General features: G+C 44.4%; 1 protein-coding gene across 1 annotated transcript in view; it reads right to left on the reverse strand.

The window, feature by feature from the left end:
• Positions 1–1,902: 1,902 nt before the first annotated feature.
• LOC140204037 (uncharacterized) overlaps positions 1,903–24,381 on the reverse strand; it is a 70,472-nt gene continuing 47,993 nt past the window's right edge. Inside the window, 1 exon segment of the mRNA XM_072270287.1 lies at positions 1,903–3,830. Within this exon segment, the coding sequence (XP_072126388.1) occupies positions 2,021–3,830 (1,810 nt within the window). The 3' untranslated portion in view covers positions 1,903–2,020.

The raw sequence follows: 24,381 nt of genomic DNA on the forward strand, positions 1-24,381 counted from the left end.
TCTTACGGTATACTCAATAAATTCAATAACAATAATAGTCAAAGAAAGACTGTACCCAACAGGGCAAACAAATAATGCAAAAGACAACAAAGTGTGTAAAACAACAATAATATATAAATAAAGAAGCAATAAATATTGAGAACGTGAGGTGAAGGGTCCTTGAAAGTGAGTCCATAAGCTCTGGGAACATCTCTGTGATGGGGTAAGTGAAGTTATCCCCGGAGTAATAACTGTTCCTGAACTTGGTGCTGTGAGTCCTGAGGCTCCTGCATATTCTTCTTGATGGCAGAAGTGAGAAGAGAGTATGACCTGGGTGGTGAGGGTCTCTGATGATGGATGTTGCTTTCCTGCAACAATGCTCTCTGTAGAGGTGCTCAATGGTGGGGAGGGCTTTACCCATGATGAACTGGGCCATACTCACTACTTTTTTGTGGGATTTTCCATTCAAGGGCATTGGTGTTTCCAACCAGGCAATGATACAGCCAGTCAATATACACTCCACCACATATCTATAGAAGCTTCTCATGCCAAATCTTCTAAGGAAGTAGAGGTGCTGCCATACTTTCTTCACAATTGCACTTAGGTGCTGGGCCAGGGCCAGTCTTCTGAATGATGATATTGAGGAATTTATTGTTGCTGACCCTCTCCACCTCTGATCCCCAAATGAGGACTGGCTCATAGATCACCAGCTGCCTCCTCATGAAGTCAATAATCAGTTCCTTGATCTCACTGACATTGAGTAAGAGGTTATTGTTGTAGCAGACTCAGCCAGATTTTCAATCGCCCTCCTACACGCTGATTCGTCATGATTTAGCCGACAATAGTGGTGTTGTCAGCAAATTAAAGACGGCATTAGCCATACGGTCATATATGTAAAGCAAATAGAACAAGGCACTCAGCACACTGCTTTGTGGTTCCTCTGTGCTGATGGAGATTGTAGAGGAGATGTTGTTGCCAATCTGAACCGGCTGGGGTTTGTAAGTGAGGAAATTGAGAATCCAATTGCACAAGGAGGAGCTGAGACAACGGTCTTGAAGCTAGATTAGTTTTGCGATTCATTCTACAAAACAACAAAAATTTGCGACACTGGAACAAATTGTCTGCCTCTCCACCCACAACCACACCCTTGTTGTTAAGAAACTACGGGCAACAGAACACAGGTGTGTGGCCCAGAGTCCACAGTATACCCTGGACACAGCTGGCAGTACAAAGCTGCAATGTTCCCACGCCCCACAGCTAGGTGCAGGCGGGCCAAAATTGTTGTCAATGTGGCGGCCTGCGGTGTTTACAGATTCCCCTGATTCTCCCTCATTTGAGAACTGTCCGATGTACCAGGATCGTTCTTGATTTAAACCCATGTCACACCACTAACCTACTCCCTGCTGCCCACCAGGATAAACCTTCTGTGTGTTGCTGGTCAATGTCCTGCATGGTTAGACGTCACATCTAGTCTTTGGTATCCATGCACCATTATTCAACCATTAGAGGTAGCTTTCTGTGCTGAGGTATTTCTGGATGTTTATAGCCACTATGTCTCTGGTGAAAGGAACACCTCCTGCTCTTTAATAACGTGCCTGTTCAGGGGAAGTGGTAGCAGTTCCAGCCTATTCTTCTATTCAGTGGCACTATGGTTGACTTGTGACCCAGCCCCAAATAACAACCTTTTCCTCATATCCCTTGATTAGCAAATTCACCCAACATCAACTCCCACCTGAAAAATAATTCCAGACTCTTACCACTTTTGAATGTTTCACCAAATGTTCCTAAAACTTCTGATTCTCTGATGCTCGCTCTGGCACTAGCACAGTTTTATCTGCACACCCGACCAGTTACTTTCATTATAAAATCCTCAGTTAAATTATCCTTTAAATATCAAATATGCAGCAGGAAACAGACTGGGTGTTGAAGATCAAGGTGATTTATTCAGCATTTGTCAGGAACATTAAACTCCAATCATGGGCTGTAAACATCAGCAGAATGAAGCCAGACCAGGACAATGGCCACCTGCAGACTGGATGACCTACTGACCCACTGACCCCTTCCCACAGTCAGGCATCACCCTCGTGTGAACTTGCTGGTGATTCCACAGACTGGATTGTTTGGTGAATCTCTTCCCACACGCAGGATAGATGAATAATCATTCTGTAGTGTGAATCCGCTGATGATTCTGCAGACTGGATTGTTGGGTGAACCCCTTCCCACACTCAGAGCAGGTGAATGGCTTCTCCCCAGTGTGAACTCGCTGATGATTCTGCAGACTGGACTGTTGGGTGAACCCCTTCCCACACTCAGAGCATGTGAATGGCTTCTCGCCGGTGTGAACTCGCCGATGGTTCTGCAGATTGGTTGGGTGAGTGAATCCCTTCCCACATTCAGAGCAGGTGAACGGTCTCTCCCCAGTGTGAACTCGCTGGTGTGTTTTTAGGTTGAATGACTTGGTGAATACTTTCCCACACTCAGAGCATGTGAATAACTTCTCCCCAGTGTGAACTCGTTGATGGTTCTGCAGACTGGCTGGGTGGGTGAATCCCTTCCCACACTCAGAGCAGGTGAACGGTTTCTCCACAGTGTGAACTCTCTGGTGTGTTTTTAGGTTAAGTGACTTGGTGAATACTTTCCCACACTCAGAACAGGTGAATGGTTTCTCCCCAGTGTGAACTCGCTGATGGTCCATTAACTTGTCAGACCGTGTGAAACCCTTCCCACACTCAAAGCATGCAAATGGCTTTTCTCCAGTGTGTACTCGCTGGTGTATCAGCAGGTTGCCTGACCGAATAAATCCCTTCCCACACTCGGAACATGTGAATGGCTTCTCCCCAGTGTGAAATCGCTGATGATTCTGCACAGCTGGGTGGGTGACTCCTTTCCCAGACTCAGAACAGGTGACCGGCTTCTCCCCGGTGTGAACTCGCTGATGGTTCTGCAAATTGACTGAGAGGGTGAATCCCTTCCCACACTCAGAGCAGGTGAACAGTCTCTCACTAGTGTGAACTCGCTGATGGTTCTGCAGACTGGATTGTTGGGTAAACCCCTTCCCACATTCCGAGCACTTGAATGGCTTTTCCCCAGTGTGAACACGCTGATGATTCTGCAGACTAGCTGAGTGGGTGAATCCCTTCCCACACTCAGAGCAGGTGAACGGCCTCTCCCCAGTGTGAACTCGCTGGTGCTCCATTAATTTGCCAGACCGTGTGAATCCCTTCCCACACTCAGAGCAGGTGAACGGCCTCTCCCCAGTGTGAACGCGTTGGTGTATCAGCAGGTTTTCTGACCGAATGAATGCCTTGCCACACTCGGAGCATGTGAACGGTTTCTCCCCAGTGTGAACTTGCTGATGATTCTGCAGGCTAGTTGGGAAGGTGAATCCCTTCCCACACTCAGAGCAGGTGAACGGCTTCTCCCCAGTGTGAAGCCGCTGGTGTGTTTTTAGGTTGGATAACTGGGTGAATCGTTTCCCACATTCAGAGCATGTGAATGGCTTCTCCCCAGTGTGAACTCGCTGATGATTCCGCAGACTGGTTGGGTGGGTGAATCCCTTCCCACACTCAGGGCAAGTGAATGGCTTCTCCCCAGTGTGAACACGCTGATGTATTTTTAAGTTGAATGACTGAGTGAATCCTTTCCCACACACAGAACAAGTGAATGGCCTCTCCCCGGTGTGAACACGCCGGTGTATCAGCAGATCAGATGACTGAATGAATCCCTTCCCACACACAGAGCATATGAACGGCTTCTCTCCTGTGTGAACTCGCTGGTGTGTTTTTAGGCTGAATGACTGTGTGAATCCTTTCCCACACACAGAGCAGGTGAACGGCTTCTCACCAGTGTGGCTTCGGCGGTGAGTTTCCAGATGGGAAGGAGAAATGAATCTTTTCCCACAGTCCTCACACTTCCATGGTTTCTCCCCAGAGTGACTGATCTCATGTCTTGTCAGTTTGGATGCTTGACTGAAGCCTTGTTCACACTCAGAACGCATTGGCCATTTCTCTCCACTGTCAGCGGAGCTTTCTGCTTCCATGTACAAAGTCTGCTGATGTTCAGATTCCAGCAGATTGGGTGACACTTGCAGGTTGTGATCTGTCGTTTGGTTTGAGCATCCTGTCAGTGAAGCCTCCATGACTGACACCCTGTGAAATTAATTTAAATGGAGTGTGAGAGAGAAGGGCAAGTTCTGAAATTTAGACAGCTGTGACCACCATCAGAGTGAAGTGATGCTGAAACTGGCAGACCATTATAATACACATACCACCAAACTCAAGATGTTACAAGACTAAAAAAAAATATTTATTTATTTAGGTATACAGGCCCTTTGGCCAAAAAATCACTGAGTTAATCCTAGCCTAATCACAGGACCAAATAACCTACTAACCAGTATGCCATTGGAAAGAGAGAGGGAATCCATGGGTTTACATGGAGAAACATTCAAACTCCTTACAGGTGATGTTGGAATTGAATTGTGAACTCTGATGCCCTGAGTTGTAATAGTGTTGTGCTAACTGTGATGCTACCATGGTGCTCACTCTCTGGTGACTTAAGTTGGACTCCTGACCTCACAGTACTTTGATATGATCTTGCACATTATTGGTTACTTGCACTGCTCCTTTGTTGTATTTGTTAAAGACTTTGTATTGCATTATTCATAAAGGTTGCTGGTGAACGCAGCAGGCCAGGCAGCATCTCTAGGAAGAGGTACGTTTCGGGCTGAGACCCTTCGTCAGGACTAACTGAAAGAAGAGCTAGTAAGAGTTTCAGTTAGTCCTGACGAAGGGTCTCGGCCTGAAACGTTGACTGCACCTCTTCCTAGAGATGCTGCCTGGCCTGCTGCGTTCACCAGCAACTTTTATGTGTGTTGCTTGAAATTCCGGCATCTGCAGGTTTCCTCGTGTATTGCATTAATGTTGTGTTACCTTGTTCTACCTCAATGCACTGGGTAATGCATTGATCTGCAGGAACAATATGGAAGACAAGCTTTTCACTGTACTTCAGTAGATGTAACAACAATAAACCGACACCAATAACCTACAAGGCCGTGCCAGGAAGATTCTGAGGTCAAGAGTTCACCTTCTTATCAAGAGGTCCATTCATGAGTGTGATAACAGTGAGGTAGAAGCTGTTCTTGAGACTGGTGGTGTGTGCTTTCTGGCTTTTGTATCTGCTCGAAGGAAGAGGGTGAAAAGAGAATGTTCGGGGTGGGTGGGGACTTTGATTCTGCTGGTTGCCTTACCAAGGCAGTGAGAAGTGTAGGCAGCATCTGTGGAGGGGAGGCTGGTTTCTGTGATGTGCTGAGCTGCGTTCACAACTCTCTGCACTGTCACTGCTATACCAAGCCGTGAAGCATGTGGACAGGCTGCTTTCTTTGGTGCATCTGTCGACACTGGTGTGCATCAGGGACATGCTGAATGTCTAGCCTCCTAAGGAAGTACTGAGGAAACATGTTCTTGCTATAGAGGCAGTGCAATAAAGCTTTACTAGACCATTTCCTGGGACAGCAGGTTTGATGTATGAGGAGAGATATCGACAATTAAGCCTATATTCAGCCAGTATTTAAGAATGAGGTGGAACCTTGACTTCACAATCTACCTTGTCATGATTTCCCACGTTATTGCATACCGACACTGCATTCTCTCTGTAGCTGTTACACTTTAATCTGCTTCGTTAATGATTTCCCTTTTTCTGCCTCAATGCACTGTGCAGTGAGTTGCTCTGTGTGAACAGTATGCAAGGATCAACTTCTTTCACCATCTACACTTGCATGACCTAATACACAAACTGTATTCCTTCCTCCACAGATGCTGACTGACCAATAATTATTTCTAGTGGTTGCTATTTCTATTCCACTGACTAGGTTGTTCTCCAGTCTCCAGACCAGACAGGAACCTCGTGGTCTGCTACCGGCGCCTCTATTATTTTATCAGGGCAGACTCAGCACCCCTGTCCATCACATCCATTTCAAATCTGTGGACCGACAGAATCTCACAACAGGGACGGAAGTGCAAACAAATATGAGAGGCTTGTGGGGAGACACAGCACAGGACTTTTGGCCCAATGAATCCTTGCCAACCATCAGCACCATGTACTTTGAACCAACAATATGCAATCACGAGGCAAGCCCACCACAATCTTTACTTTCATAGAAGGTAAAATTTGACTTGTTACCTAACACTCAAACAAACCTCTACAGATGCACTGTTGAAAGTATTGCAACTGGTTACATCTCTGTCTGGGATGGCTGTCTGAACGTGCATGAATGTAAGAGATTGCAGAGAGTCGAGGACTCACCCAATACATCAGGCGCACACCCCATGGCAGTGTCTACATGGTGCAGCACAGTAACATAGCGGTTAACACAACGTTAAGCAGCATTATCTGAAAGATCAGGTTTTGATTCCCGCCACTATCTGTCAGGTGTTTAAAGTATTCTTCCCCATGACCACGTGGATTTCCTGCAGGTGTTCCGGTTTCCCCCCCATATTCCAAAGATTACATCGGTATGAGCGAGGTGTTGGCCAAAGTAAATAGGAAGGAGCTGCTGGCAGGGATGTCAGCACAGCAACAATGGCATGTGTTTCTGGGAAAAATGAGGGAGGTGCAGGATATGTGTATTCCAAAAATGAAGAAATACTCAAATAGTAAAATAATATAACCATGGCTGACAAGGGAAGTCAAAGCCACTGTAAAAGCAAAAGAAAGGGCATACAACAAAGCAAAAATTAGTGGGAAGATAGAGTAGGGGTCACCAACCCGTCGATCGCGATCGACCGGCTGATCTTTGAGACTTTCCCAGTAGATCCCGAAGAAAAATCAAAAATAAATACACAAGTACTGTTGTAATGTGAGCATTATAAAAGTAAGTAATACTAATTAGGATAATGGTAATATAGCAATATTTTCACTAAAAAGCTGTTTGTCAAGAGAGATTGTTTCCGGGTTGCAGGGGTTTAGTTTCGTTCTTTCTGCCCAGTGCGCATGTGTGTAGTTCCCCCGCCATGCACCACGTTTTCAGCGTAGCCTGTGCTGCATCAAAGTGACCAATTAGATTAGGTAACAGTACAGACTGTTGCAAACATCAATATACGGCAGCGTCCCCAACCTCCGGGCCACGAAGCATGCAGGGGTGCAGCGGTAGTCGGGATGCACACAGCACATCTTTAAGAAAAAAAGCCGAAATAAACAAGCTAATTAATGAGGTGAATGTCGGCTCAGATCAGAGGCGACACAATCGGCAATCGCTCGTGATATCCTGATGGCGTGGCGGAGGCTCCACGAAAGGCGGCGCAAACATACAAGTTCCATCCAGAATGGGAAGAGGAATTTCTATTTACCTTGGCGAAAGACAAGTGTGTACATATTTTGTGCCACCAAACACAAGCACTGACTAAAAGAGGGAATCTGGAGCGGCTCCGCAACACCAACCACCAGAAATTTAAAGACACCTACCCCCCAAAGAGCGCAATTCGTGCCTGGAAGGTTGAGGAGCTGAAATCAGGGTTGAAGGCCCAGCAATCATTTTTCACCAAACATGCTGCTCAAAATAAGGCTGCTATTGAAGCATCATTTTGTGTAAGTCACCTTTAGGCTAAACACAAGAAGCCTTCTACAGATGGCAATTTATTCAAGGAAGCAATGGTCATTACCGCAGAGACTGTTTTTAGTGACTTTAGAAACAAAAACGGCATCACAACTGCAATACATAATGGCCCTGCAACAGTGACAGGGAGGGTAGAGTCACCATCAGAGGACGTGAATATTTTTCACTACAGTTCGATGAATCCCTGGATGTAATGCAAACAGCTCAGCTTGTTGTATTTGTCAGAATGGCTTTCCAGGATTTTACAACAAAGGAGGACATCCTCACTCTTTTGCAATTAAAGGAAAGAACGAGAGGTGAAGATATTTACAATGAGTTTAAAAAATATGTCTGTGAAAATGACATCCCCATTCATAAACTGGTGGCAATTATTACTGATGGGGCTGAGCAATGCGCAGTGTGTGCGTTAGTTTTATAGCACTGAAAGTCAGTGCCTACTTCCGGTCAACTTATCTATGTGAAATTGCATTTTCACAGATGAAAATTATTAAATCTAAGTACAGGAGCTGACTTACTGACAGACACCTCACTAGGGTTGCCAACTTTCTCACTCCCAAATTAGGGACAAAAGTAGCAATCAAATCCCGGGACATTGTGTGTTTACCCCGAAAAGACTACAATGACCATGAAGCCTTGCGCGGGCACCTGTGTGTGCATGCGCGTACGTGCCGATTTTTTTACCTCACGAATCGGTTTTGGCTTAATTTTCATTATTTCTACTTTATATAGGCTGTGTACTTATCATATCATTCCTGCTTTTACTATATGTTAGTGGTATTTTAGGTTTTATGTGTTATTTGGTATGATTTGGTAGGTTATTTTTTTTGGGTCTGGGAACGCTCAAAATTTTTTCCATATAAATTAATGGTAATTGCTTCTTTGGCGTAAAGCATTTCGACACGAAAGGTTTCATAGGAACGCTGTACCTTAGCGGGGGAAATACAGGACAGGTGGCAACCCTACACCTCACAGACTGTCTCAGACTGGCTGTCTGTAGTTATGAGCCAAATTTCAGGGAACTAGTAGAAAGTATTCAGCCCCAGTCATCACACTGAGTGCAACAGTCAATTTTTATCCATTTATTTTTCGTGTTGAAATAAAATTAAATAATGAAACTTAGAATTAAAGGTGTGAAGTATTGTAATATTCTTAAAGAAAGACAGCTATGGCCTGTTTGATATGCTAGTTACAGTGTTTTCTTGTTTGAATTAATTTGAAAGTTTGACAAAAGTATTTTGTGTAACTCAAATACAATTTGCCCAAATAAAAGGCCTCAAATTGGAAGTACAATCTGAGCTGTTTTTTCTCTAAACGATTTAGTAGGTAGATCTTGCCTTTCACTGAGGTCGAGGTAGGGGATTTTGGGCTTAAAAAGGTTGGTGACCACTAAGATAGAGGATTGGGAAGTTTTTAAAAACCTACAGAGAGCAACTAAAAAAATCATTAGAAGGGAAAAGATAAAATATGAAGGCAAGCTAGCAAATAATATCAAAGTGGATAGTAAAAGTTTCTTCAAGTATGTTAAGAATAAAAGAGAAATGAGAGCAGATATAGGACCACTAGAAAATGAGGCAGGAGAAAGAAAAAAACGGGGCACAAGGAGATGGCTGATGAACTAAATGAGTATTTTGCATCAGCCTTCACTGTGGAAGACACTAGCAGTATGCCTGACGTTGTATTGTGTGAAGGAAAAGAAGTGGCTGCAGTTACTATTACATAGAAAATAGGTGCAGGAGTAGGCCATTCGGCCCTTCAAGCCTGCACCGCCGTTTATTATGATCATGGCTGATCATCCACCTCAGAACCCTGCACCAGCCTTCCCTCCATACCCTCTGATCCTCCTAGCCACAAGGGCCATATCTAACTCCCTCTTAAATATAGCCAATGAACTGGCCTCAACTGTTTCCTGTGGCAGAGAATTCCACAGATTCACCACTACATGAGAGAAGGTGCTCAAAAAGCTGGAAGATCTAAAGGTGCATAAGTCAACCAGACCAGATGAAATGCATCCTATGGTTCTGAAAGAGGTAGCATTAGAGATTGTGATGGCATTAGAAATGATCTTTCAAAAATCTTTGGACTCTGGCATGGTGCCAGAGGACTGGAAAATTACAAATGTCACTTCACTCTTTAAGAAAGGAGGAAGGCAGCAGAAAGGAAATTATAGACCAGTTAGCCTGACCTCAGTGGTTGGGAAGATGTTAGAGTCAATTGTTAAGGATGAGGTGATGGAGTACTTGGTGACACAGGCCAAGATAGTACAAAGTCAGCATGGTTTCCTTCAGGGAAAATCCTGCCTGATCAACCTGTTGGAATTCTTGGAGGAGATTACAGGTAGGATAGGTAAAGGTGATGCAGTGGATGTTGTATATTTGGACTTTCAGAAGGTCTTTGACAAGGTGCCACACATGAGGCTGCTTATCAAGTTAAGAGCCCATGGTATTACAGGAAAGTTACTAACCTGGTTAGAGCATTGGCTGATTGGTAGGAGGCAGCAAATGGGAATAAAAGGATCCTTTTCTGGTCGTCTGCCAGTGACAAGTGGTGTCCTGCAGGGGTCAGTGTTTGGACCACTTCTTTTTATGCTGTATAGAAATGATTTAGATGTTGGAATAGATGACTGGCTTTGTTGTCAGGTTTGCAGATGATAAGAAGATTGGTGAAGGGACAGGTAGTGCTGAGGAAAAAGGTAGGCTGCGGGAGGACTTAGATTAGGAGAATGGGCAAGAAAGTGGCAAATGAAATACAATGTTGGAAAATGCATGGTCATGCACTTTGGTAGTAGAAATAAATGCGCAGACTATTCTCTAAACAGGGAGAAAATGCAAAAACCTGAGATGCAGAGGGACTTGGGAGTCCTGAAGGTTAACTTGCAGGTTGAGTTGGTGGTGAGGAAGGGAAATGCCATGTTAGCATTCATTTCAAGAAGAATAGAATACAAGAGCAAGGATGAGGCTTTATAAGGCACTGGTGAGGCCTCACTTTGAGTATTGCGAACAGTGTTGGGCCCCCCATCTTAGAAAAGATGTGCTGGCATTGGAAAGGGTCCAGAGGAAGTTCACAAGGATGATTCCAGGAATGAAAGGGTTATCATATGAGGAACGTTTGATGGCTGTGAGTCTGTCCTCACTGGAATTCAGAAGGATGAGGGAGGATCTCAATGAAACCTTTCAAATGTTGAAAGAACTGGACAGAGTAGATGTGGAAAGGATGTTTCCCATGGTGGGAGAGTCTAGGACAAGAGAGCTCAGCCTCAGGAAAGAGGGGTGTTCACTTAAAATAGAGATGTGGAGAAATTTCTTTAGCCAAAGGGTGATGAATTTTTGGAATTTGTTGCCACACGCAGTTGTGGAGGCCACGTCATTGGGTGTATTTAAGGCAGAGATTGATAGGTTCTTGATTGGACAGGGGAGAAGGCCGGGAACTGGAGTTGAAGAAGAGGAAAAAAAGGATCAGCCATGATTGAAAAACGGAGCAGACTCGATGGGCTAGATGGCCTAATTCTCCTCCTATGTCTTATAGTCTTAAGGTTTAGGGTTAGTGAGATTTGGCCATGTTATCTTGGCCTTGGAAACATTGCAATTTGCAGGCTGCCGAGTACAACCCTCACTGATTCGAACTGATACAAACAATGCAGTTCACTGTATATTTCAATGGGCATGTGACAAATAAAACTAATCTTTATATTACAGGAGGTGCTGACTCAAGAAGGTAAAATCTATCATCAAAGATCCCCACAACCCTGGTCATGCCATCTTCTCGCAGCTACCATTAAACAGGAGGAACAGAAGCCTGAAGTCCACACAACCACGCTCAAGAACAGCAACTTCCCTTCAACAGTTCAGTCCTTGAACCAACTAGAACAACCTTAATCACTACGTCATTACAGCAACAGTGTGGCCTCTGGTGAATCCGACTGTTAATGATTCCTCGTGGCTATAGTGTGCATAACAGTTTAATATGCCTCCAGTGGCTATACAAAGTGTGAATCTAGAAGCTTTGTACTGCATTAAGTGAATAAATAGTTTTTCATTGCTTGATTTTACCTGCAGTATTGACTGAGTGCTTTCCAATTATTATTTTTAGATTATAATTCTTATAATCTTATTTCTTATCTCTATGTGTATAGCTGTTTTTTTTGGCTAGGTGTAATATTCTTGAAACTGTCTGTTCAGTTTCCTTCTGTTTTATGAACTCTTAATAAAACAATCATGAACAACAAGTTTTACGTCTCAAAGACAACGGGAATTTTTAAGTGCACAACAAAAGTGATAAGAACTTCCTCCCTTCCTCTGTTGTCTGAGAGAACCCCAATCAGGAATGGCCAACTAGTACAAGAACTTACGATGCTAACAACTGCCATCAGAAGTTGCTGTATTAAAATGTAAACGCCACTGAAAAACGACTACAATGCAAAGCTGCGGAAAGGCATTCACAGATGAAATTACAAAAAAGGCAGCACAGGACGGTTGATCAAGTACCAAAAACAGTGAACCCGAAAATTGGAATTATGAAAACAAAGTTAATGTCTGTATCACAGATGACCTTGAAGCAACAAGTTTTATGCCTTGCTCCTGACTTCTTAAAGAATCTTGGATTAAAACAACAAAATCCATCACCACGCTGATCATTTTGAGCTACTATCTGGTGCTACATGCCTGTGATAGTAAGTTGCTATTGAACTTCTGCATACATATACAATCTGTGGCCACCTCATTACATCCAGGATTGGGACCCGATGTGCTGCTCTAGCCTATTCACTTCAATGTTCGTTGTATTGTGTGGTCAGAGATGGACTTCTGCACACCACTATTGAAATCCATGGATATATGAGTTATTGTCACCTTCCTTTCAACTTGAACTTGTCTGGCCATTCTCCTCTGACCTCTCTGATTAACAAGGCATTTTTGTCCGCAATAGCTGATCACTGGATTTTTTTTGTTCTTCTCATCATTCTCTGTAAAATCTAGATATTGTTGTGTGTGAAAATCCCAGGATATCAACAGTTTCTGAGATATTCAAACCACACTGCTTGGCACTAAAAATCTTTCCACGAAGTCACTTCGATCACATTCCTTGCCAATATGGATGTTTAATCTGAACAACTACTGAAGCGCATGATCATGTCTGCATGCTTTTATACGTTGAGTTGATGCCATTTGATTGGTTGATTAGATATTTGCATTAATTAGGTGTACAGGTGTACCTAAAAGTAGCCACTATGTGTATATTAACAATTTGGGTGAGAATGTTGCTGACTCACTTTGCAGTTGACACCAAATTGAAGAAGTCTGTCCAAGATTACAACAGGTACTAGATCAACTGGGAAAGTGAGCAAAGGAATGGCAATGGAACACAGCTCAGACAAGTGCAAAATGATGGATTTTGTGGAGCTAAAACAGGGCACGACTTGCACAGAGAATGATAGCCCCATGGAGCATTAGACAGAGAGACTTAGGAGTGTGTATATATAGAGTACCACAGCACAGAAACAGGCCCTTTAGCCTATATTCGTGCCAAACTATTAGCTTGCCTAGGCCCATCACCTGCATCTGAACCACAGCTCTCCATACCCTTCCGGATACTTTCCCAGAGTTCTCTTAAATGTTGCATTCAAACCCACATCCACTACTTCTGCTGGCTGCTCCCATTCCACACCCTCACTACCCTGAGCGAAGATCCCCCTCATGTTCCCCTTTCACCCTTAACCTATGACCGTTAGTTCTATAGTTCCTTGAAAGTGGCAACAAGAGGAGGTGCCGAAGAAGCCATATGGCATGCTTAACTTCATCAGGTGGGGCACTGAGTACAAAAACTGGGGCAACAAGGTACAGCTGCAGAAAACCGTACCAGAAATAGCGTGTAGTCCTGGTTGCCATACCCAGGAAAAATATGATTCAAATGGAAAGGTGCAGAAGGTTGCTGCTATGCTTGGAGGACTTGAGTATTATGAAGTGTCTGTACTAGCTGGGACCGTTATCACTGGAATGAAAGCAGCTGAGGGTGACTTTATGGAAATTTATAAACCCACAAGGGGTGGAGTTGAGGTGGATATTCACAGAGTTTTCCCAAAATTGTAGAGCACTGGTATAACAAAGTGTGGTAATTGGGTTGTTACTCTCACATATACTAAGGAGTACAGTGAAAAACTTCAGCCTGCATGCCATCCACACTTGCAATACATGTTTCTATTTAAACAGAGAGTGGAGAGTATATGGAGTGAGCTTCAGAGACAATTATGGTGGTGGTGAAGCTGGACGTAATGATAGTTCATTTTCGATAGGTGAAGTTAGAAGGATATGGGTCAAATGCCCTTGGCTCAGGAGTTGGGTCAAAGGGCCTATTTCATGCTGTTTAACTCTCTGACACAAGCCAGGCTGCAATATTTTAATTGCACGCAAGTGAAACTTCAGAAGGAGCATTCGAACTTTTAACCAATTTCCGAATGCCACAGTATTGCGGCTCTAGAGATTTGTTATGAGTTATGAGAATTCAGTTATCTAAAAGTACTGTTGAAGATATTCTTCAGTGAGCAAAGAAGTGCTTGGGAATATTTAACATGGGAGTTCAAACTGTCAACGAGGTATCATGTAATTTTCAAGATGAACTGTTTCTATTAGAAGAGAATTATTCAGCATACGTTGCTACTGGGAGTTTATCACCTCAGTCATTTGTGTTCCAGTCGTGTGCTTTTTTTATTCACTGTGCAACGGTAGTATAGCAGATTCGTGACGCTACCGCAGTTCGGAGCATTGGAGTTAAATTCTGACATCAACTACGGAATCCATGTGTGTTCTCCAGTTTCCTCCCACAGTCCAAAGGCATACCATTTAATGGGTTAACTGGTCATCATACACTGTCCCGAGATTAGGCTAGGGTAAATCAGGGGTTACTAGACGGCATGGCTCGGAGGCCCTACTGCGTGCAGTATCTCCATAAATAAATAACATCGTGCTAATGTTGCTGATCTTATGGTTTGTGCCTGTGATGCTACTGTACGTTTTTCGCCGCACCCATGCATACATATTCTGATGCCCATGATAATAAACTGGATTGTGACCCTGAAGTCCTTGCAGAGTCTGGACAGTACCCCGGCTGTAATCTAAGACCGTTTCTTTACTCACAGCCCACATGAGCCAGAACCTAATGCGTCCAACGCGCAGGCGCCAATACCCCAGCAGGGTACAGTATCTGGAACCGGCCTGTCCGACTCTCCATGGAAAAAAACAGACAATCGCTCTATTTCGGGGCGGGGGTGAGAGCCAGGACTATGGCAGTACGACAATTTCCGAAGGTCGGACCAAATCTCCCTCAGTGGAGGGAGGCAGTCCTGATTAAAAGCACACCGACCGCAAACTCCTACCTCCTGCCGATCCGCCAGGCGTCTGCCCTCAACTGCCCGCATGCGACTGTTTCTGACACAATTTCCGGGTTTCGGCGCATGCGCACAGGATTCCAACCCTACCAACGGCGGGTTCTAGGCTGCGCAGATTTGTGGGTAAAGAAGATGCCATGGTGATGCTCTGTACGTATCCTCTGAGCTTTTCCACGACTGCTGACGCCTAGTAAATTGTTGATGCGGGCAACGTAGCAACCCATTAAACACAGCAAGCTCTCATGGACAGTAAAGTAAAAACATACGTGAAAATCAAAATACATGCAGTCAAATTCAAGTTTACTGTCATCTCCAAAAGTTCAAAGTAAAATTTATTATCAGAGTCCATGCTGGCTGGTGGCATCGGCCCTGGACTTTGGAGCGAAGGCTCCCGAGTTCAAACCCATCCAGCTCCCCTGACACGCTTTCCATCCGTGCTGGATTGAGTGTCGAGCTAGCAACTCGACCTGGTAAAAAAGAAATTGCCTGCTACAGAAATAGCAACAGCAAAAAGTTGATGGCCTATGCGCTCTTGTGAGTTTAAAAGGCAATTTCCATTCCATCAGAGTACATACATGTCACCACATACAATCCTGAGATTCGTTTTCTGTGAACGTACTTAGCAAATCTATAGAACAGTATCTGTAAACAGAGTCAATGGCCAACAAACTGTGCAAATGCAAATATAAATAGATAGCAATGAATAACAAGCATGAAGAAACAAGATAAAGAGTCGTTAAAGTGAGACCGTTGGTTGTGGGAACACCAGACGTAGAATGAGTGTAGTTAACTCCCTTTGTTCAAGAGCCTGATGGCTGAGGAGTAGTAAATGTTCTTGAACCTGATGGTGTGAGTCTTGAGGCACCTGACCCTTCTACCTGATGGCAGCAGTGAGAAAAGAGCATGGCCTGGGTGGTGAGAATCTTTGATGATGGATGCTGCTTTTCTGCATCGATGTTTCATTAGATGTGCTCAATAGTTGGGAATGTTTTATCTATGATGTACTGGGCCAAATCCACTACCTTTTGCAGGATTTTCCACTGGAAGGCGTTGGTGCTCCCAAACCAGCCGTAATGCAGCCAGTAAGCACACTTTCCATCACACATCTATAGAAGTCTGCCAAATTTTCAATGACATGCTGAATCTGTGTAGACTCCGGAGGAAGTGGAGGCATTGTCGTGCTCTCTAGACTAGTAAAATACATGTGTGCAGAAGTGCAGTGAAACACTTGAAGACATCACAGGCGCATCGCATCAGATAAGCAACATAAGAAATATAAAACAAATTAAAAACAAATTATACACATTGTTTACAAGAAAGAACACAATTGAAACAAAAATAAAGTGCATTGTAGTGGTGATAAGTGTTTGTATACTGAGGTAGAGATTAAGGTTGCGCCAATTGCGCTATAAACAAAGGTGTTGAGACTTCAGACTTCTGTACCTGCTGCCTAATGTCAGCTGTGAGGAGATGGCACGGCCTGGTTGTGGGGATCTTTGCTAATAGCTTTTGCCTTCTTGAGAGAGTGTCTGCTGCAGATACTACTGATGGTGGGGAGGGACGTACCGGAGAGGTATTGAACAGAGACTATTACTCTCTGCAGCTTCTTACATTCCTGTGCATTCAAGCTGCCATTACCAGGCAATACTGGAATCAATCAGGGTACCTTCAGCAACCCCTCTGTAGAAGATGTGGTCATGGAGATTTACAGGCTTGAACAGCCAGTAATCAGGGAGTCACCTCAGATACCAGCTTCAATGTAAGAGCAATGAAGGATAACGCTTCTTCATCTTTCAACTCTAAATTAGAAGTCATTGAGATAGAGGCAGATTTTTTGGTGAGATTGGGTATTTGTAGTATATTGAGAAATGGAACAGAAAGGAGTGGGGGTCCATGCAGGTCAGTCAAATCAGACTAAATTATGAAGCATGCTTGGGGAGTCTGGTGGGCCACTCTTGCTCGCGTCCTACAGATGTATCATGGAGAGTATTCCAACTGGTTGCACCACCGCCTGGAATGGAGGGGCCACTGCACCAGTAAAATCTGCAGAAGGTTGCAAACACAGCCAGATCCATTATGGGCATCGGTCTCCCCAGCATCGAGGTTACCTTCAAAGGCAATGCTTCAGAGGGCAGCATCCCTCATTAGGAAGCCCATCACCCAGGACATGCTCTCTTTTCATTCTACCATTGGGGGGATTGAAGAAACACATTTAATGCTTTAGGAAGAACTTCCCCTCTGCCATCAGATTTCTGAGTGGACAATAAGCCAAGTTATGAACACTACCTCTCTATTCTTGCATTACATACTTAGGTACACATGTGCGTAGGTAGACGCTCAAGTGCATGGACACTGTCATGCCAGGACTAATATATTTTGGCCCAGTTAAACAGCTGGCCCAATTAGTCAAAGGTTTGTGCAAATAGTTCAAAAGGTATTAAAACAGACAAGCTATCGTTTAACTGAGTAACAAATTACGTAGTACTTAAATGAAATACAGAGCAAATTAGAACAGAAATATGAAACCGTGCATTAGTTCCTAATAGGTATCAAAGGAGGAATTCATCCAGCGTACACTGCTGTGTTCTTTTGATTGACTGTAAATGAACAAAATCAGCACACACTTGGGGCATATAATGGACTGCCTTCACATAATACTTTCAACAATTGCACACTCCATATCTTCATTTTCATGTTTATTGTAACATACAAGCTGATTGCCAATATTTTCAAATTCTCCGTAGTGCCTAACTTGTTGGAGTAGTAAAATTATTTCATTTCTGGTATCTCCAAGCCTGAATGCCTGAAACTGCAGTGAGCAACAGTTCTCAGTTGCCTTATTGTTGCCTCTCAATTTTGCATCACTTCATGATGCTAAACATTCAACACTTTCAGCATTTATTTCCGTCATTCCAATCACCTTTCTATACCTGGATCTATCCATTACTTGACAGCTCTTGCTCCATGCCTCCACCTCACATCTTTATATTTGTGGAGAGGATTGTTCCAAGAGTGGGGAAGTGTAGGATCAGGGGGGGCAGCTTCAGAATAAAAGGATCCACCTTTGGAACAGAGATTAGGAGAAATGTCCAGAGGCAGAAGGTGGTGGACCTGTGGACCCCACTGCCATGGGCCGCCGCAGAGGCCAAATCATCGGGTATATTTAAAACAGAGGTGGATAGGTTCTTGTTTGGTAATGACGTCAAAGGTCACAGGGAGGAGGCAGGAAAATGGGGTCAAGAGAGAAAAGAAATCAGCTATTATGGAATGGAGAAGACACACTGAGCTGAGTGGTCTAATTCTGCCCCAATGTCTTGCGGTCGTATATTGGCTATACCCGCTCTCCTCTATATTTCAATCCAGATGGAGAGCCTCCATGCCAAACATCGACCGTCCACAGATGCAGCCTGACCTGCGGTGTTCTTCCTGCAGCTTGGCTTTTGCACTGGAACGCTTTCACTCCGGTGGGGGGAGTCTCACTACCTCGTTGGTCACAATCAGCAGTGAATTCTGTCCCCTGAGTCACACTGTGCAGACACTTCTCCTACCATGACAGTCAGATCCCGTTCAGATTAAATTCCCATCCACAAAACCTTCCTGTTAACAAGGGCCACCATAGATCCCTTTAAATTCCCTGTCAATAAAATTCACAGAAAATAGCACAGAGAACAAAAAAAAAAATACTGATTCACACTCTTGCCTCACAAGTTCCAGTTCTGACCTGAGGATCTGAGGTCTGGTGCTGAGGGAGGTGCACCATCAGAGATACACCTTCAGTGAGCATCTTGAAGAAGAAGCTCAGTTGCTTTTCCAGCTGTACATAGACGTCCTCTGGCCCATTATTTACCTTTCCATAAAGCATCCTGCTATACCTATAGCCGACTGGGCGCGATCATTCGGAATAATCCCCACCTTTTCCCCTGTGTTTGTCAGTTATTATCTCCCTCAGGATTGCACTTTCCAAGTCCAGCACCTGCGCTCTCCGGTCTCTTGACATGAATACATCACTTTCTGTGCGGTGATTTTTAGTTACAAAATAACACCACGGAAGCTATGATGTGTTAGATTGTCCCTTCTCGTTTTACAGGCCATGGAAAGTTTGAAAACTAGGGCGCTGCTGTTTTGTGAGGCACTCAGCAACCAATCATCTTCTTCCCCCCTTCCTTCTCAGTCCTGAAGAAGGGTTTAGGATGTAACACTGGCTGTTTATTCATTTCCTTAGAGGCTGCCTCGCAGCTGAGTTCCTCCATCTTGTGTGCGTTGCTCTGGATTTCCAGAATCTGCAGAACTTCTCATGTCAATTATTTGTTTTCCTTGTCAGCAAATGGGAATTCTCATGAACCTATCCATGATTCAATCACCTTGCGCACCCATTCTAGTTAATTCAAATGATCTTCACTTGAATCTATGTGATTGACTATGTCTGACTAAGGGCTATTTTCTCTTCTACATACAATCAGCTGTTGGCAGAAATGCTGAACCATTTTACAAGGAAGGGCCATCACTGGTCAATCAGCAGCATCGATGACAGCTTCTAATTTCTATCACCCTGCTTACCCAGAATCCGCCACTCTCTGTACACTTGAAATGCAAGTGTCTCAAAAAAAAAAGAGGCGAGATCAGGCCTTCCTACAGATGCTGGGAAGACATAAAATATTGGAGGAACTCAGCCAGTCAAGCAATATCAATGGAGGGAATGGATGTTGACGTTCATTGGCCCTGCTCTCGGTAGGAGGTAATGACAGCTCACAAAGTCATAAAGTGTAGGGTAATGTAATTGGGAGAAATGTGCATAATTCACAACCAGCAACTTTGAGTCAGACGTGATGACAGTGTTACGTAAAGGTTTTTAGTGCGCTTTTGTTGGAGTACAATATAATGTGTTACAGGTTTCATTAAAAACAAAATGCCTCACTTTGTTTTATTTGTGGAAACCTACATTGGTGACTCTGAGAAGGTTATTGGGGTCTCCCTACCTTCTGTCCAAGACCTCCTTCAGAGTCGATGCCTCCAGAAGACACGGTACATCACTAAAGACCCCTCACACCCCCTCCATGAACTGTTTGTTCTTCTGCCATCAGGCAAACGTTACAGGGGCATCGAATCTAAAACCACAAGGCTACTAAACAGCTTCCTCCCACAGGCAGTCAGACTGCTAAATAGCTGCTCCACCTGACTCTGCTTTGGACACTTTTAACTTGCACTGGACACTTATAACTTGATTATAACTGACATGTGGCTGTTGTGTTTTAATATTTATTGTTATGTTTATTATTTAGTGTTGCGTTTGTTATGTTATGATTGCACTGCTCCTGAGAAACGCTGTCTCATTCTGCCCTGCAGAGCTGATATATGGTTAGAATGACAATAAAGTTTTTTGAATCTGAATCTTGAATCTGATGCTCTCGGATGATCCCGGAGTGACTGAACATGTTGGCCAATGCAGTTGCTTTGAAGCTGCAGGAGTTTTGGGAGCAAAATGCCGCCGCTTGGTTTGTACAAGCTGAGGCTCAGTTCACCCATGAGAAATCTCCGCTGACAACACCGAGTATTTCTATGTGATAGCGTCGCTCAGCATCTCCACGGCTGCGAGGGTGTTGAGTCTGCTTGAACACCCGCCTGAACACAATAAATATCGATCGCTGAAAACTCACCTTTCACAAGTTTTTGGACGATTGGAGATTGAGAGCACCAAACAGGTGCTCTCCTTGCCCGGCCTCAGTGATGTAAGCCTTCGGAGTTAATGGACCACTGGGAAAATCACCATCCCGGTTTTATTTTTAAAGAAGTCTTCATGCAGCAAATGCCTGATCAAGTTCACACAGCTCTTGCGAATGCACTCATGAAGGAGTATAGGGAGCTTGCTAGGATGGCTGATGGTCCATACCCAGTTAGGCAACGATGCATTATTCCACCTCCCTTCTCAAGCTCAATAAGACGGGTCACCAAGGTCCCCAGCAGAAGAAAGCCCACATTTGCAAAATAGACGTCACCGGATCTGTGCTTTTGCCATGATCGCCTTGGTACGACAGCTAGGAAGTGCCGACTCCCTTGTAGGTTCGACAGTGCCAGCACATCAGGACAACAGAAGTACGTGAACACCATGGATTCCAGCTACCAGCGTCATCTACTGTTCGTTATGGACACCCTTTCAGGGTGGTGTTTCCTATGTGGCATGGGTGTTCAAGTGTGCTGCCAGTGTCACCCATTGATGAGAAGGCAAAGAATGAAGAAACCTCACTGGAGGCCACCAACGGCAGCAAAATCCAGACCTGTGGGCCATGACAGGTGATGTTACACATGGGACATTGTCCTGGCTAAAGTGGCTAGACCTCTGCTTGGTGCGGATTTCCTGTGCTCCAAAGGACTGTTGGTCGACCAGCGTCTAGATGTCAGGGACTTTGGGTCATTACAACTCAACTTCTTGACCATGTCTGCATGCTTTTATACATTGAGATGCCACCACCTGATTGGCTGAATAGGTAGTTGCATTAACAAGCACTGCTACTACTACTACTACTACGTCAACTCAGGCCTAGGGGGCCGGCGTCAGGCACGATGACGGACTCTCCACTTCTCCCTCTCCCCCATCAGTGTGTTCAGTTCGTCTACATTAGCCGCGCCGCTGTCTTCTAGGAGCGTGTTGACCATAGTCTTGGGAGGGCGCTCAAGACTGTTATTAATGAGCAGATGTACCAATAAAGTGGTAATTGCGTGTAGGAAAGCAATGGAATAGCGGAAGATCCCCACAGTGTTATTGCTCCACAATTTATTGAATAAGAACCTTGTCAGAATACAACAAACAAACTGAACAGTAAAGGCGTGCAAATTTCTCATCGTCTCCAGTCCTTTTGTATTTCTCATATTTACTTATGACATAGCTAGACTGAAGTGCTACATCTGCCCATTCACCTCCATTCCGGGCCCCAAACACACCTTCCAGGTGAGGCAACACTTCACCTGTGAACCTGCTGGGGTCGTCTGTTATGTCCGCTGCTTGTGATGCGTCTCCTCTCCAATGGTGGAACCCGACGTAATTTGAGGAACTGTTTTGTCAAGCACCTCCATTCCATCCACAAAAGGCAGGATTTCCAGTGGCCAACCATTTCAATTCCTATCCCCATTCCCATTCCGACATGTCAGTCCATGACATAGAACACAGAAATCTACAGCACAATACAGGCCCTTCGGCCCACAATGTTGTGCCAACCGTGTAACCTACTCTAGAAACTGCCTAGCATTTCCCTAGAGCATAGCCCTCTATTTTTCTAAGTTATCTAAGAGACTCTTAAAAGACCCTACTGTATCCGCTTCCACCATCGCCACTGGCAGTTCATTCCACACACCAACCACTCTGTGTGTGAAAAACTTACCCTGACATCCCCTCGGTACCTATTTCCAAACACCTTAAAATAATGCCTCCTTGTGTTAGCCATTTCAGCCCTGGGAAAAAGCCTCTGACTATCCACACGATCAATGCCTCTCATCATCTTATACACCTCTATCAGGTCACCTCTCATCCTCTGTCGCTCCAAGGAGAAAAGGCCAAGTTCACTCAACCTATTCTCATGAAGTACGCCCTCCAATCCAGGCAACATCCTTGTAAATCTCCCCTGCACTGTCTCTCTAGTAGCCACATAGTATAGAATCTCTATAGTATCTAGAGTATGACCTCCTCTTCTGCCATGATGTGGCTACTCCACCAGTTTGAGGTACAACACTTTATATTCCATACAGGTAGCCTCCAACCTGATGGCATTAAACATTGAGTTCTCCAATTTCCAGGAATGTTTTCACCTCCCACTTCCCTCTTCTTCAATTCCTCACTCTGGCCTTTTACTTCATGTCCTAGCTGCCTATCACCTCCTGCTGGGTCCCCTCCTCCTTCCCTTTCTCCCATGGTCCACTCTTGTCTCCTATCAGATTCTTTATTCTCCAGCCCTTTACCTTTTCCACTTAGGCAGGTGATAGAGAAGGGATGCATTCAGACCAATGGTTTGAGATGTGTCTATTTTAATGCGAGGAGTATCGTGAACAAAGCAGATGAGCTTAGAGCGTGGATCAGCACTTGGATCTGTGATGTTGTGGCCATTACAGAGACTTGGATGGCTCAGGGGCAGGAATGGTTACTTAGAGTGCCAGGCTTTAGATGTTTCAGAAAGGACAGGGAGGGAGGCAAATGAGGTGGGGGCGTGGCACTGTTGATCAGAGATAGTGTCACGGCTTCAGAAAAGGAGGAAGTTATGGAAGAATTGTTTAGAAGTCTCTGTGGGTGGAAGTTAGGAACAAGAAGGGGTCAATAACTCTACTGGGTGTTTTTTTATAGACCACCCAAAGTAAAAAGGGACAGTGAGGAGCAGATAGGGTGACAGATTCTGCAAAGGTGTAATATTAACAAGGTTGTTGTGGTGGGAGATTTTAATTTCCCAAATATTGATTGGCATCTCCCTAGAGTGAGGGGTTTAGATGGGGTGGGGTTTGTTAGGTGTGTCCAGGAAGGTTTTTTGACACAATATGTAGAGAAGCCCAGAAGAGGAGAGGTTGTACTTGATCTGGTATTGGGAAATGAACCTGGTTAGGTGTCAGATCTCTCAGTGGGAGAGCATTTTGGAGATAGTGATCACAATTCTCTCTCCTTTACCATAGCATTGGAGAGGGATAGGCACAGACAAGTTAGGAAAGCATTTAACTGGAGTAAGGGGAAATATAAGGATATCAGGCAGGAAATTGGAAGCATAAATTGGAAACAGATATTCTCAGGGAAATGTCCAGAAGAAATGTGGCAAATGTTCAGGGGATATTTGCAGGGAGTTCTGCGCCGGTACATTCCAATGAGATGGGGAAAGGATGGTAGGGTACAGCAACTTTGGTGTACAAAGGCTGTTGTAAATCTAGTCAAGAAGAAAAGAAGAACTTACGAAAGGTTCAAAAAACTAGGTAATGATAGAGATCTAGAAGATTATCAGGCTAGCAGGAAGGAGCTTAAGAAAGAAATTAGGTGAGCCAGAAGGGGCATGAGAAGGCCTTGGCGGATAGGATTAAGGAAAACCCCAAGGCATTCTACAAGTATGTGAAGAGCAAGAGGATAAGACGTGAGAGAATAGGACCAATCAAGTGTGACAATGGAAAAATATATATGGAACTGGAGGAGATAGCAGAGGTACTTAATGAATACTTTGCTTCAGTATTCACTATGGAAAAGGATCTTGGCAATTATAGAGATGACTTACAGTGGGATGAAAAGCTTGAGCATGTAGATATTAAGAAAGAGGATGTGCTGGAGCTTTTGGAAAGCATCAAGTTGGAAAAGTCACTGAGACTGGATGAGATGTACCGCGGACTACTATGGGAGGTGAGGGAGGAGATTGCTGAGCCTCTGCCGATGATCTTTGCATCATCAATGGGGTCAGGAGAAGTT

This window comes from Mobula birostris, chromosome 10 (assembly GCF_030028105.1).
Source record: "Mobula birostris isolate sMobBir1 chromosome 10, sMobBir1.hap1, whole genome shotgun sequence".
NCBI classification, from domain to species: domain Eukaryota; kingdom Metazoa; phylum Chordata; class Chondrichthyes; order Myliobatiformes; family Myliobatidae; genus Mobula; species Mobula birostris.